This window comes from Daucus carota, chromosome 4 (genome assembly GCF_001625215.2).
Source record: "Daucus carota subsp. sativus chromosome 4, DH1 v3.0, whole genome shotgun sequence".
NCBI lineage: Eukaryota > Viridiplantae > Streptophyta > Magnoliopsida > Apiales > Apiaceae > Daucus > Daucus carota.
In genome coordinates, this window is record NC_030384.2 from 45,201,192 (window position 1) to 45,215,866 (window position 14,675).

Here is a 14,675-nt window from a genome sequence, read left to right on the forward strand (position 1 = left end):
ACTTTTTATAAATATAGTTCCATAAGTTAATTTTAAGATTTCCTTTCTGAGTAAAAAAATCCGTACTCCCGTCCTCCAATATAAACCTAGGAGTTAGGACACATATGGAGTACTACATATAAAGATATAGACACAGATCACCATTATATTGCAGAGTACTGAAAAATAGATTTCCGAAAAATATCGTTTAGATGGTCAGAAAATTTAAATAAAGGTTTGATTTTAATTAAATATAATAAAATTTCCCAAAATGCTCCTGCAAAAGTTAACGGTAACGGCAGAAGATAACAGAAAGGATGCAAAGTGTCTACGGGTTAAAAGTAAGGGACTGCATAGTGTTTATTCCAAAACTATTAGGTACAATGCGCAACATGCTAAAATTAAAGGGGTGCCAAATAACTCTAAAAAGAATAACATAGTGTTAATAATCCAATCCGAACCTAACGTTAGTGACAAAAAAAAATCCGAACCTAACATTAGTGGCAAAAAAGAAAAAAATTATAGTTCACTGGTAGGTTTCTAAACAAATAATAAGTTGGGTGGTAAAAAGATCTATTTTCCCTTTATAAATTTGTTAAAATCTTAATTTTTTTAGAGCATCTCCGACGTTGGTTATAATCGTTGGCTAAATGAGACATGTAGGACATTATGTAAAATTTGCTGAACCTGTAAGACATTTTGCTTCAATGGTATTGGCTATATTGGTTGGTTATAATTTAAAAATAGTATGTTATTAATATTTTAGATTGTTAAAATAGAATATATCAGTTCAATATGGTAATAAATGATGTGCAATCTTCCTACAGATTTCTTACAGACCTGTAGAGGTTCGACAAATTTAGCCATCCATAGAAGGTTGGCTAAATTTATAGACAACAGCTGAGCATGGTTGGAGTTGAGTTTTTCGAGCTGTTGGATAAATTTTTTTATTTTAGATATGTCAACTCACCTTTTAGCCAAGGGTTTTCAATAGTTGGAGTACTCTTAGTAATTAGAATTAAATATATCTGAATCTAATGGATAAAAAAAAAAATTAAATCTGGGTAGAGCAGATTTTTGCGAGTGAGACCATATATAATATCAAAAAAAAAAAAAAATCTTGCAATCTTATTAGAACGTGTTATAATAGAGGGTGAGCTGAATAAATGATTTTGGACAAGAAAATTAATTTAGACACGCCTTGGTGAGTTTATGCGCAAACCTACTTTTGGTTTTTTTTGCAGAGGAATTCACAACTTTTACCTTTTTTTCAGATAGTATTATCACTTATAAATTTTAATCTATTTCTTATTTTTAATTATTTTTTTATTGGGAAAATTAATTCTAAAGTCCCTGAACTATAGGCGTTTTTTTTCTGAACTATAAATGTCAATTCATAAGTAATTCAACTCTTAATTTTTTCCTATCTGGGTCCTTCCGCTAGGTCTGGTTTGACGCCGTTAGTTTTTCTTAAGTTCATGAGAATCAAAGATAACTTTGAAGGTGATTTCGGTATCCAAATTTGAAGCTTGAGTAATCAAATTGCTCGTTTTTCAATCCCCTATCCATCTATACCATCAAAATTTAGTTTGGTAATTTCCGAATTTTGAGTTGAATATTAGTTTTCATTTTAATAGCTTTTATTCGAATTATAATGATGTAGATTGATAGATCGTGTGATTATTGAGCATGTTCATATAATTTTTGTGATTTTTAATGTTCAAATTAGCCTCGTCAGAAAATTCAAGCTCACCGGATTTGAACTTTTCCGACCAAGTTCGCCGGAAAAACTAACGACGTCAAACCAGATCTAACAGAAGGACCCAGGGAGGAAAAACATCAAAACATCAAGAGTTGAATTATTTATGAATTGACATTTATAGTTCAGGGACCTAGGCTAAAAATTGTTTATAGTTCAGGGATTTTAAAATTAATTTTTTTTTTATTTTAAACAAAAAGTATATTTTTTTTTTAAATTATCCGGGCCGCCATCACGCCATGTATTGATTTATGAGTGGGAGGTGGATCATGTGTTCTTCAAAAGAAATATGCGCGCAGATTTACCTGCTAGCACACAATTGCCAAATGAAAAAAGCATTATAGGCCACAGTATTTGATAATATAAGCACTTTAATTAATTTATTCAAATCCCACTTAATTTAACCAAGTTGGGAGATAACCACATGTTTCAGACCATTTCCTTCCTGTCATTTTCTCCTCTTCTTTACTCCTTGCGGTATTCAACAATATCATATAATGATATTTTAGACGCAACGAGAACTTATTTTTAATCTGATTAAATTTATTGATACGTTATAAGTCTTTTAATATTATAATAAAATACAATAAAGTTAAATGGTATACATCTTCTTATAAAAATCAAACTTTAAAAATCAAAAACACTTTTCAACTTCTCATATTTTATCATTTTTAAGTTTCGTCAAATATATCTATTATACATAAAGACAGTATAATCTGAAACAACTAATTTCCTCATTTCTAAAAATTTAATTATTAAACCGAAAAGCATATCAAATATCTTCTAAGATTTATATAATAAAATTTTAATATATGTAAGTACAAACCGTCGAAGAAGAATCTATGAGCATGATGCTCCTGGTCCCAACCATCACAAAGAGTTCTTAAATAGTCTACAGAGTTCCGGGCCAAGACCCAGTTCCATGGTTTTTATTGGATTAGATCAATTTGTTTCAAGAAAAATGGCCTAGTGGGCTTCCATTGTTAGGCCGATTGCAACATATAATAACCCCAGCATGAAGGCGGTGCAGTATCTCCATGCATCATTTGATAAACAACGGTAGCAATCGAACGAGACTTTATGAAAGGACCAACATAGCATAACATATTTAAACAGCACATTCATGACAAAAGTAGATGGTCCGGATAACTCAGGTAAGAGTTTTACAACATTTAATGTACAAGACATAACATTGCCACAAACAGAGTTTGACAAAGACAACAACTAGAGATAAAGATAAACTACGATAGCACACTCTAGCTATCTAGAAATGAAACTAAGGAGCAGTTTCAATTATCTCAGGTCCCATGTAATGAACTCCATACATCACCGCCTCATTTGGCATCTCGATCTCTTCCAGCCATCCATAGGACTCGGCCTCTTCTTCGTTGATCAAGCTTCCTTTACGCGCCTCTACACAAATGAAATAATGCATATTTAGATAATTTAACCTGACTCTGATATCACATTGAGAATCAATCAATCTAAAATCTTAAGGTGTTAGAGGAAGGTCTCAAATGAATCTTATGTTATATTTTAACGGATAATATTATTTTCAACTGATGAGAAGAAAGATAGAAGAAGTTGCATACTTGGCAATGCAGAGTAGGGAATGTCGTTGTAGTACGTGCTATCGCGACCCTCTTCTAGGGAATAGGGGGGACCAATGACATCAAGGATTGCACAAGGTGTTACAGCTCTGAACTCATGGATGTTGCCCCCAGAAGTCGGATACAGGACAGATGTGTCGCATGGGGCTGAGAGAATACCGTTTGCTTTCAGCTTTGCCAGTCTGACTGCAATGAGCATCCGTTCATTTAAGTTCAGTAACTAAAGTTAATGATCCTAGATAAATTTCATTTGTGTCATGCTCTTGAAAATATCATGCCTCAACTTACATTTAGAAGGAGGTGTAGACGAGTCCTCGGATTCAGCCTGATCAACCCAGTCATATGCTTTGACGTGCATTGTGCCTATTAAAAGCTTGCTGAACACGGTCATCCCCGGGTGGTTATGCAGAGGAATGACAGCATTTGTAGGCAGGAAAAAGATGCAAAGCTGCATGCACAGTGAAGGAAACACATCAGTGAAATTACTACGAAATTAGTTTCAATTATAAAAAACTGTTAGAATACAAAATGATCTTAAGCCCTCCTCCTAACACTACGAGGTCTTGGGAGAATTGGTCACTTAACATCAGTTGTATTAGAAATACAAAATACATCACAATGTTGTTCATCATACCGAGAATTTCTTGCATTCATATAGGCTGGTGTATCCGACTCTTGGAACCCCCTCAAAAGCAGCAGCTGGGTTGAAGAACTTAATCTCCGGACACAGACCTACATCCTCAGGCACCATGCTATCTGCAAATTAATAAAAGACTAGTAGTTAGTTATGTTTGTAATTTGTAACAAGATGTAGACTCGAGTTCGTTATGCTTTGAATTGTAGTATATGCATATGCAATTTACAAAAGGCTGTAAGAGGTAAGTTCGTAACCAGATGAAAAAGGCAAAAGATCATAAAAAACAAGGACAAAAACGCGACTCTTGCATCATGCATCACAACTTAATTTGCTTCCTGCGTCATTTTTAGTTAGCTGGCAAGACTTTAAGAGAAATCATTCAAATTGCATATTACCAATATGACTTATATCAGAAAAAATGATAATAATAGTATATCCCACTAGAAAATAAATATTATTACACAATCAAATCGTAAGAAAATGTTCCTGATAAAATCATAAAAGAGATGTTGGGAATGGAAAACGTTGCAGCGGAAGTACTCTTTAATTAGATCTGTAGAAGTGATCAAATTTACTTTGTATACAACAATTAAAATTTTAAAATTAGAATATAATTCTTTTTTATCAAGCCATTCATCAATAGTCAGTAATAAAGGTATGTTTCATAGACCACAAAATATTTAGTAACTTTTGATGTAGCCACTCCTTGCAATCCAAGAACACCACCTTTATGTTACACATCCCTACATCAAACTACTGTGCTATATATATTGTTGATGAACTAGTAACATTGTGTTCAGTTTTTCATTAATACAGACTTAAATCATATATGGACAAGATAAGAAAACAAGAATAAGATGATAAAAATATATATCAAGAAATCAGAATGCACAAAATCTATCTGCAAAGTCTAGTTCATAAGTTTACACAGCTAAAATAATGTAAATAGACCAAAGAAATGACTAACCAAGAATGTGTGCGAGTGCTTGGACATCAGACAGATGTAAATCAGCAACACCTTCACTTCTGAACACATCTTTACAGGTTCCATATAATCTTTGCAATAAACTGGTTGACGATGCGATCTGCAACTCCTTTGATCTTGTGATCTCCACCTCTTTTGATCTGTTAGTCCCCTTGCATCTCTTCTCTTTCTTAGCAATCTTACTATTATTTTTACATTTAGGCGGTTTAGAGGATTCTTTGCTTGATTTTGCAACTCTGGTAGTCATTTCTGTGTAACTTTTGTTCTGATAAAACATAAAATTTACAAGAAACACATATGTTATCAATGAGAACTGAAGATGAAGGATAGAATGTGAATGTGATATGGATAAAAAAAATTAAACGTTCATATATAACAGTGTATAGCAGAAACGGATGGTAAAAACCAGGGGCCACCTTTGGATTTTTTCGGGACAGGTGTCTAGACCGGACTTCAGCAGGTATCAGAGAGGAGGTGTGTATGTCGCCCAAAGTTTGCGTTAAAACAAGTTTTCCATCCACTGTTTCGAGACCTGGTATACAATCGTAGCATTCTGTAATACTAATTATAGGTGCGTATTTCTTTAATTTGTACACCGAATGTCTATGCCACCGTATACTCCTCGGTTCCCCTGGATTTTTGATATCGAGACGGAGCTCAACACGTATTTTAAAATTCTTAAAAAATATAATTTGATAAATAAAGGTTTAATATTTAAAATTTCATAAAGTTATAAAATTGATACTTTTCATTTTGAAGATAATAAAATTGACCCTTTATATTAGTCTTTCCATTCTTAGGTATTTGTTTTTTGATTTTTTGATTGAAATTATTTGATTATATAATTAAAAATATCATTTTAAAAATATAAAATCGATACTTTTGTTCAACAAAAAGATATGTTTAAAAAAACAATTTTATCCATGTGATCAGACTACCTTAAATGCGTGCTAAAAAGTCAAATAAACATATATTCATGCAAAAACTAAAGGAGTATTATATTATAAAATATAATATACTTTATTTTTTTTCAATATATTAGTTTTTCCGTTAAATAAAATTTCCCGTATCATACGCTTTGTTCAATATAATATTTTTAAGTTTAATCTCCGTATTTATAAGACTCTCATAATTCTATACTATAAATAAACTAAATTCAATTATTGGTATTTATGTTTATAAAAGTTTAGTTATATTTTTTATAGTTAATACAACTATTTTGGTTAAAATTAAAAATAATATAATAATTTTTATTTTCTAATATGAATGAACCTGACTAAAATGATTAATAATTTGAAGCAGAGGTACTTCACAATATAACTTTAACTCTATTATTCATTTTTCAAAAAAAAGGTACAATTTTATCTTGTCCATTTATAATATAAGTGATTTATAACTCGTGCAATGTAAAAGTATTTTTCATTACACTTTTTTCAATATATATTAATAGTTTTATATAATCTAAATATATCTTATGTTGATGATAAATTATAATTTTTAATTAAATTAAAATAAATATATTAATATGTTTATTTATATTTTAAAACTAAATAATATATATAAACATAATTTTAATATGTTATTGACAAAATTAGAATTTTAAATCTTTTGTAATATGAGAAATAATGATATATAATATTCAATCTAATATTTTTAATCAATTTGAGTCAAGCGATGTACCATACTACAAACGAATGATTAAAATTTTAACACATTTAATTTTAATAATATAATATAAATGTGAAATTTTAATTTTACACTTCCAAGGAATCAAAATTTGGGAGATTAAAACGAGGATAAAGATACACGTCTCGTTTTTTTTTCATACATTTAAAGCATAAAAATCATATTTAAACAAAATTATTTTATATAAAGTTCATATCAAATAAAATTCTAAAATATGAATTTTAGTTTTATGAAAAAATTATACTTTTGTATCAAATATAGCTATTATCTTTATAAATATTAATATACGTGTCAAAAAATCAAACAAAGGTTAAAATGTGAAAAAACAACTTTTTAATGCAAACTTAGAATTGGCTGGATTATGTTTGGAGCCTTGACAAGGCTCTGGACCCTGGTGATAAGAAGTCATCGAATAAAAAAAATCTAAGAAATAATAAGTGTTCATCGTGGGATGCCATAAATGAAGGGACCTGATCTGATGGATGAAATCCGGTTTTCATACACACAAACACGCACATATATGGGTTTCATCCACTACAACCACCTTGAATTACAAACCGAAAACCAGTGATCGGGATGCCATAAATGGAAGGACCTGATTTGATGGATGAAATTCAGTTTTCATACACACAAACACACACATACATGGGTTTCATCCACTTCAACCACCTTGAATTACAAACCGGAAACCAGTGATTGGGACATTTATATTAACTGATTATTCAGTTCTATGACTGAGCCCCATTCCAACTTCCTTCTTTCTTCGATCACTATCATCCTCGTTTACCCTCATTAATTAACAATTGTTGTTAATCTACTACAAAAATGGGTTATAAATTAACTTATTAAAATAAATAATATGAATATATAAAATAAAGAGAGTTGGGGAAGAGAAAATTGGTGGAAAAAATGACTGAATAAGAATAAGATTGTCGAAAACATGAACTTGAAAAAGACGCCACATAAGATCAGAGAAAGGGAAGGTAATAGGAAGTAAGAAGGGGATGGGTGGAGCTGCGTGCGTGGTGGCGGGACTCAGGTTGGGACGAGTTGCGCGGTGGCGGCAGTAATGATTGCATCATGACAACGAGGTTGTGAGAGTGATAATCGGGTGGATTTGTGGCTACAACGAGGGGTGATAGCGCTAGTGACTAGGTGGCAACGTGGAGTGTAAAATGGAGTAAAAAAAATTGTTCTTTACTGATTATATTCAAATAGTTAATATTTATTTTTTATTTATAAACTTATATTGGTTTGTATTCGATCATACATATATATATAGGGTTTTGATCTGTAACAATCGATTGTTACGGAACCCTTATCCAACACACAGCTTCAAAGCCCTTAGATCTGTATTTTAATGGTGGGGATGAAAACTTCTTCTTTTTACTGATCCGCTATAATTTTCCGCGGATCGGAGCTTTTCCCTTCCGCGGAAGGGAAAAGCTCCGATCCGCGGAAAATTATAACAGGATCGGTAAAAAAAATGCTTCAATCTGGACCCTTCAAATAGAAATCCGACGGCCCTGGTAGTGTGTGTTATATAAACGGTCCCTGACACATGGTTGTCAGGGACCAGGACCCATATGTACACACACACACACACACATATAGGCTCATTATCAAATAGAAACCACTTTTAAAATAAAAACTAGAAACCAATACAAGTTAGTGATATTCTCTTTATGATTTAGTGATCTGTATTGCAAGAATTAGTAAAAACTTGCGGAAACCGTCCAGAATCTCCATATATGTTCCAAAAACTGCTCAAAATCTCCAGATCTGTTCACGTTTTCGATTCAGATGGTGGTGACGGTGGTGGAGATGACGGAGGTGAAGGTGGAGATGGAGGAAGGATGATTGTAGCGAAGGTGTGAGCGGCTTGAAGTAGGGGGTTGGAGCGTTGCCGGAATAGTGGCGGCTCCGCCGCGTTTTGAAGTTGAGCCGAGATGGAGAAAGAAGTATGAACGGGGATGAAGGAGGTTGAAGGAGCGACCAAGATGGGGTTGGTGAAGATGGAGGTGGAGATTGTGTTGTTAGAGAAATAATGGAGGGGGCGGGCGGCATAGATGTGGTGGTGGTTATGGAGGAGGTGACGACAGAGTTGGTTGCAGTGGCGGATGTGGAGGTGGGGTTGGTGAGGATGGAGATGGGGTTGGTGAAGATGGTGGTGGAGATGAGGTTGTTTAAGAATTTAGTGATATTTGCTTTAGGATTTAGTGATATTTCAACTTGGTTTTTGGTTTCTAGAATAAGAATGTTTCTATTAGAGTAAGACTATATATATATATATATATATATATATATATATATATATATATATATATATATATATATATATATATATATATATATATATATATATATATATATATATATATATATTATTCAAGATTAAATATATTTTAATACAAAATTAAAGCTATTTTATAAATACCGGTGGGTGGATGATTAAATTCTATTATTATAGGTGATTTTTTTAAGAATCTTTTTCTCAGTACTCTAATCGAAGTAGAGAAAATTTCATTTATTATATACAAAACTATTACATTATTAATAATTTTCAAGTTTTGCAATTAGAAAATACTACAAAAAGTTACTTGCACGTAACATAGAGAAGATGACAGCGGACTAATGAAACAATGATGAGAGCGTGAATATGATTATGGCTTACATTCGATAAGACCGTAGTGCGACTGTGGAAGAAGAAAAAGGGGGATTTGTAGTTTTTTTCCTGCTTGTGGCATATTTATTCCAGGTACGAGTGGAGAATTGCTGTGTACTAGTCTACTTGTTATGATTACAGTTAGGGATTTCTGTCACTATATGAAAACAACAAAATGCATGAGGCATTTATGCCGATTTAGTCATATTTACATCCTGTTTCTTATGTTTGGCCTGTAAAATTTATTTCTCGAAAAGTATAAAAATATGTATTCTATAAATAAGAAAGGTTAATTAGTTAATACATAAGTCCTGGGTTCGACATGGTTCACTCCAAGAGTTTCGTATACTCATTTGTAAGTCATATTTGTCAAAAAAAATTATATAAATATAATATTATCAAATAAAAACTTGTAGTCGCTATTTAAACTAGTAATCCAGTAAAATTTAAGTTAAAAAGAGTTCGATACTCTTGACCCGTTGACTGGCCTATGTAGTTTCTAAATTTGTCATGTACAACAAGTAAATGCTGACTGGGCCGAAATTTTGGGCTGAGGCGAGTACATAGCCAGCCCGACGGGGTAAACATAGCTATCGGAGAGTGATAGCCAGTTAGCCAGAAGCATTGGAGTTTCCAGCTGCTCTTAATTTGTTACGCGAGAGTTTTAGTTACGCGAGAGTTTTAGTGCCCAAACTAGATTAGCTGCGGACGGATGTGCGGATATAATATATTTAATTTAATGAAAATAATTATTTTGATATATAATTTTAATTATATATATTATTTAATATTATTACTAATACATATCATATATAATTATGATAAGTATGTGAAATTTTTTATAAATATCTTATATATTTTTGTTCGTAGATATTTACTTTATTTTAAAATATGCAAGTAGTTGATATATATATAGATATATTCGGGTAAACAAAACAATACTCGTAGATAGAATGAAGAGTAATAACTAATGATATTTATAATAGATTGATTTGTAATAAGAATTGGAGATAAGAGAGGATTAATGGGAGTTACAATCAAAAAGTGAAAATTATTATAAGAAAGAATTTAGTAGAAGTAATATTTAAATATAGTGAGAAAATAAATAAAATAAAAATAGTGAAAGACGATATTAGCAAATTAAATGAAAATATGACACATCAAAAGCTGATGTAAGTTGTTTTTTGTTTTAGTTATATATGTATGATGTTTTAGAACTTAAATGGTCGGGAAACCGCAACTATACAGATTCAGAGTCCTGGAAATAAAATTCACAATCCACAAGTACAGCAATTTCCCAGATTGAACAGCAAATTTCTGTGCACAAACCTCAGGTAAAGCTATTTGTAAACAATCACTTCCTCCAGTATGCTTCATATGTAAATGCTTATAGTTGTAAGTTGCAAAATCTAGTAACCCAACCCTTCCACTGAAAGCTATGCACAGTTTTTTTAATGCATAGAAGTTGCTTTCTTGAAATTCCCCTTCCGATCAACAAAAAAAACCATAGGGCGAGTGACTAGAGAATCTGCTGATATTAGATACAGACTGAAACTTGGATGATCATCGCGTCCACCTCCAGAAAGCAATTAGTACGATGATTGTCAAGACCATTCCTGCGTATTTGATCCACTGGTCAACACGGTTTCTCCTCTCTATAAGCCTTAAAACAGAATTTGACAGCCCCAATGTGTTCAGAACATCCAATGCTTTCCGTTGAGCTTTCTGCATTGTACGAGAATTAGGTTGAGGGCAAAAAAAATATCAACACTAGCAAATATCAATCATTACTAGTATGTAACTGAAACTGCTAGCTGCCTCACTTCATTTGCCATTTATTTCCTCTGCTGATTACAAAGTGTGAATATATCATATATGTGAGAAATGTCATCACTGAACTTCAGGTCATATTTAAGAAATTTTGCAACATTTCACCTATACATATATCAACCAAATTCATTTTGAACTCAATTAAATGCTAAACTCCACTCAATAAAAGTAACTCTATATCTTCCACTGTCCAATACTTTGTGAGTGTGTGTGCGTGTGGTAAGAGTTAAGACACATCGTATGGGTGTTTTAAGGTAATGTAATTTATGAATTAGATTTGGTGAACGACATGTTCAACAGTAGAGATGCTAATCTCATCTTATCAATCCAAATTCAAAGACATCATACTGACATGGGTACTGGAGGAAGGAGAAAATGGGCCACTACACAGTTAGAAGCGCATATGCAGCAATAAGTGAGCAAAGAGAGCTGCATTCTGCCAGTGCAACTCGGGGTTTTGGAGGAAGCTATAAAATCCGAAAATTCCATAAAAGTCGAACACTTTTTCTGGCGTGCTTCATCAGATATTTTACCTACAAAATAACAGCTTCGTTCTAAAAGAGTGGAGGTAGTGCTCTATGCCCAGTATGCAATTTAGCACAAGAAAATGCTGCTCATGTATTGGTCAGTTGTGAATTCGCGAGCTTATGTTGGAATAGAGCAGGATACAGAAAATTTAGCAAGGATCTTCAAACTTTGCACAGTGGCTGGAAGGGGTCTTACAGAGGTTTATAGCAAATGAAGCAAATTTTATAAGTATGATCAGTTGGTCTTAGTGGAAAAATAGAAATGATATCGTGGGGAAGCAGAAAAGCAAGGAGCCTAAAACAGTAGTTGAATCAGCTATTCTCGTCCTTAACCAATGGCAGGGTGCATAAGATAGGTCGTTTGATTTCTCTTTTGGGTTCATGACCCATTCAGATGGCGCTGAGCACTGGAATAAATTAAATGAAACAAAGTTAAGGTCAATACTGACGCAGCTTTGTTTGAAGATTCTGGGCAGTATAGCTTCTCGATGATAGCCCGAAATCATACAGGAGACTTACTGGAAGCTAGAGCTTGCTGTAAGCAAGGCAGGGTAACCCCAGAAATGGCAGAGGTGATTGGTGTCAAGGAAGCACATAGCTGGGTGAAGAACAAAAGGTGGACAAAAGTTATAGTGGAGACTGATTGTCTTCTGTTGATACAAGCAATCAGGTGCTCTTCAGTCAATCTATCGTACTTTGGAGGAGTGGTGGAACACTGTAAGAAACTTTCATCTGAATTAGGAGATCAAAATGTAATCCTAAACTTTGTTAAACCGTCTGCGAACAAGGTGGCTCACTATTTGGCGAGACATACTAGTTCTTTAGCTGATCGTTCTTGGGCACAGGGTGACATAGTTCCTGCTTGTAATGTTGGACAATTTGAAGCATTAATGAAATTTACTTTACTGGCAAAAAAGAAAGATAATGGTAAAGTGGTCTCGATATCATGTGCAGCTGCCATCTATCTGAATTCCATGGCTGCAAGTTAGAAGCGGGAAAAAAAAGTACTGCGAGAGGGGAAAAGGTCACAGAAAGTAGAATTCCTATAATGGGGGATACATGGCCATCTAAATGAAACAGAACCTAGGAGAAAATTTACATATATGATGATCAATTCATGGAAAGATCAATGATGTAAACTCAATCATTTTTATCTGGTGGACAAAGTCATAAGCCCCTTAATAGATGGTCAACCAGATACAGGTTTCTGTCAGCCCCTCATTCAAGTGGGTAATCACACATGAGAAGATGAAAAATTTTCACAACTAATTGATCAATGTGGAAAAAACTGCTAGTGAAATTGTGATCAGGCAGCAATGCAGTGCAAATATTTCTCCCATAAAATTTAGAATCAAAGAGTTGCAGTGCAAATATTTCTCCCATAAAATTTGGAATCAAAGAGTTTTTATGTATGCAACTTATAGTCACAATAAATGGCCTTACAAAGGAAATTTAAGGATGACTTGTGACTTAACGCTACATGTAGGTTGAGTTTGATTCTATGCATAAAACTTGCTTGGAACTCAAGGGAAATACCTTCAAACGATCCCTTTGCTCCGCATATTTCGATAGGATAGCGATTCCAGTTGCATTTGCTTCTTCCAGCATTCTTGAAGAATTGCGAGCAGACTGCAGTGCTTGAGCTTCCTCATCAAAAATTCTCAAAACATGTGATGATTCCCCATTCTATAAAATAATTGTCAATGCATTAGAAAATAAATTAGAGATGCCAAAAAAAAAGAGAGCATAAATAATATAAATTTATAATGACAGACAACTACGTACAGCTCTTCCCAACAATGCATCCCTCTCTTGAACTTCTTGCATTCGTCTTTGATGTCGTTGGAAGTATTTATCCAGACTATCTTTCAATGAGTCTGCCTCTTCAGCCACATGTTCCACTTTTCTATATAAACAAACATATAACTGAAAAATAAGCACTTGCTATGAATCCTCCCATAACCAAGTAAACAACTATGCTAGATACTTGGTAAATCATTAGGAGATCCAACTCTGAAGCAAATAGCAAAACATAAAGTTATGAACAATATGTGACACAAAAGTGACAGTAAATGTGCAATGACAATATAGTTCAATTCAAGTTGTTTGGTAAACTTTCCAAATATTATAAAACAAAAAATAACACTACACGAGAGAATCATCAGCACCTATAGTCGCAACCTGCAATATTCTCCTACAACATAAAGATCCAAATCTACGCAATGCTAGTTTATTCCCAAACGATCAAATTAAGAAACATCAGGCAGCAAACTACTCAATAGGATACCTAGGGTTTCATCCCCATTCAAATACAGCATATAAGTGTACAAATCAAGCAAATGCTCACAATTTTTAATCAAAAAATAAATAAACAGATCAAAACTAAATAAAAATTTACCGAAACTCGTAATTGATAAACACCGAGTGCAATCAAAATAACAAACTAACAGACGCGAGAGGATGAAAGAGACCTTTTCCAGAGATCACGCTGAGGTTTGGCAGCGATGGATCGCCAAAGGAGATCCATATTAGCGCAGAGAGAGTGGATCTGAGAGATGTCTCTTTGTACGGCGTACGAAAGCTCCGGCGAGTCTACGGAAGCTGTGTTGGATGAAAATTCGAGACGCTCCAGGCGCTCCAAGCCATCTCTGGTCTTCAACAACAATCTCTTGGAGCTTTGATAGAGTTCCGATAGACTTGTTCCACCTCCTTCCATTCCACAAGTTTTCAATTGAATCAGAAAATGAAGTTGCGAGTTTGTGATGAGAAGATATGTTGCGGGGGATGATGAATTGATGATGATTATGGAGCTTTTGCTGCAACGCGGTTCAGTTTGATTCCGGTTGTTTCAATTTCGATACACACAACACAAACACGTACTATCACGTATGTAATGAACTTTTTATTTTGAATTTTCTTTATTCTGAGGCTCTTTTTATCGACAGACTAGTTAAGGGCAAGGCAACGTTATATTACCAATCAAAGGTAGCCACGTGG

The 14,675-nt window shown here is 33.5% G+C and overlaps 2 protein-coding genes across 2 annotated transcripts; both read right to left on the minus strand.

Annotated features, from left to right (window-relative positions):
- Nucleotides 1-2,815: 2,815 nt before the first annotated feature.
- LOC108216848 (plant cysteine oxidase 1) lies at nucleotides 2,816-5,325 on the minus strand. The gene is made up of 5 exons (XM_017389703.2): nucleotides 4,953-5,325; nucleotides 3,983-4,104; nucleotides 3,637-3,796; nucleotides 3,331-3,534; nucleotides 2,816-3,151 (listed from the first exon to the last, which is right to left on the minus strand). The coding sequence occupies exons 1-5, from the start codon at nucleotides 5,245-5,247 to the stop codon at nucleotides 3,015-3,017; spliced, it is 918 nt and encodes a 305-aa protein (XP_017245192.1). The 5' UTR covers nucleotides 5,248-5,325; the 3' UTR covers nucleotides 2,816-3,014.
- Nucleotides 5,326-10,517: 5,192 nt separating this feature from the next.
- Nucleotides 10,518-14,598, minus strand: LOC108216024 (membrin-11). The gene is made up of 4 exons (XM_017388677.2): nucleotides 14,150-14,598; nucleotides 13,464-13,584; nucleotides 13,215-13,364; nucleotides 10,518-11,046 (listed from the first exon to the last, which is right to left on the minus strand). The coding sequence occupies exons 1-4, from the start codon at nucleotides 14,392-14,394 to the stop codon at nucleotides 10,885-10,887; spliced, it is 678 nt and encodes a 225-aa protein (XP_017244166.1). The 5' UTR covers nucleotides 14,395-14,598; the 3' UTR covers nucleotides 10,518-10,884.
- Between the last annotated feature and the right edge of the window lie 77 nt (nucleotides 14,599-14,675).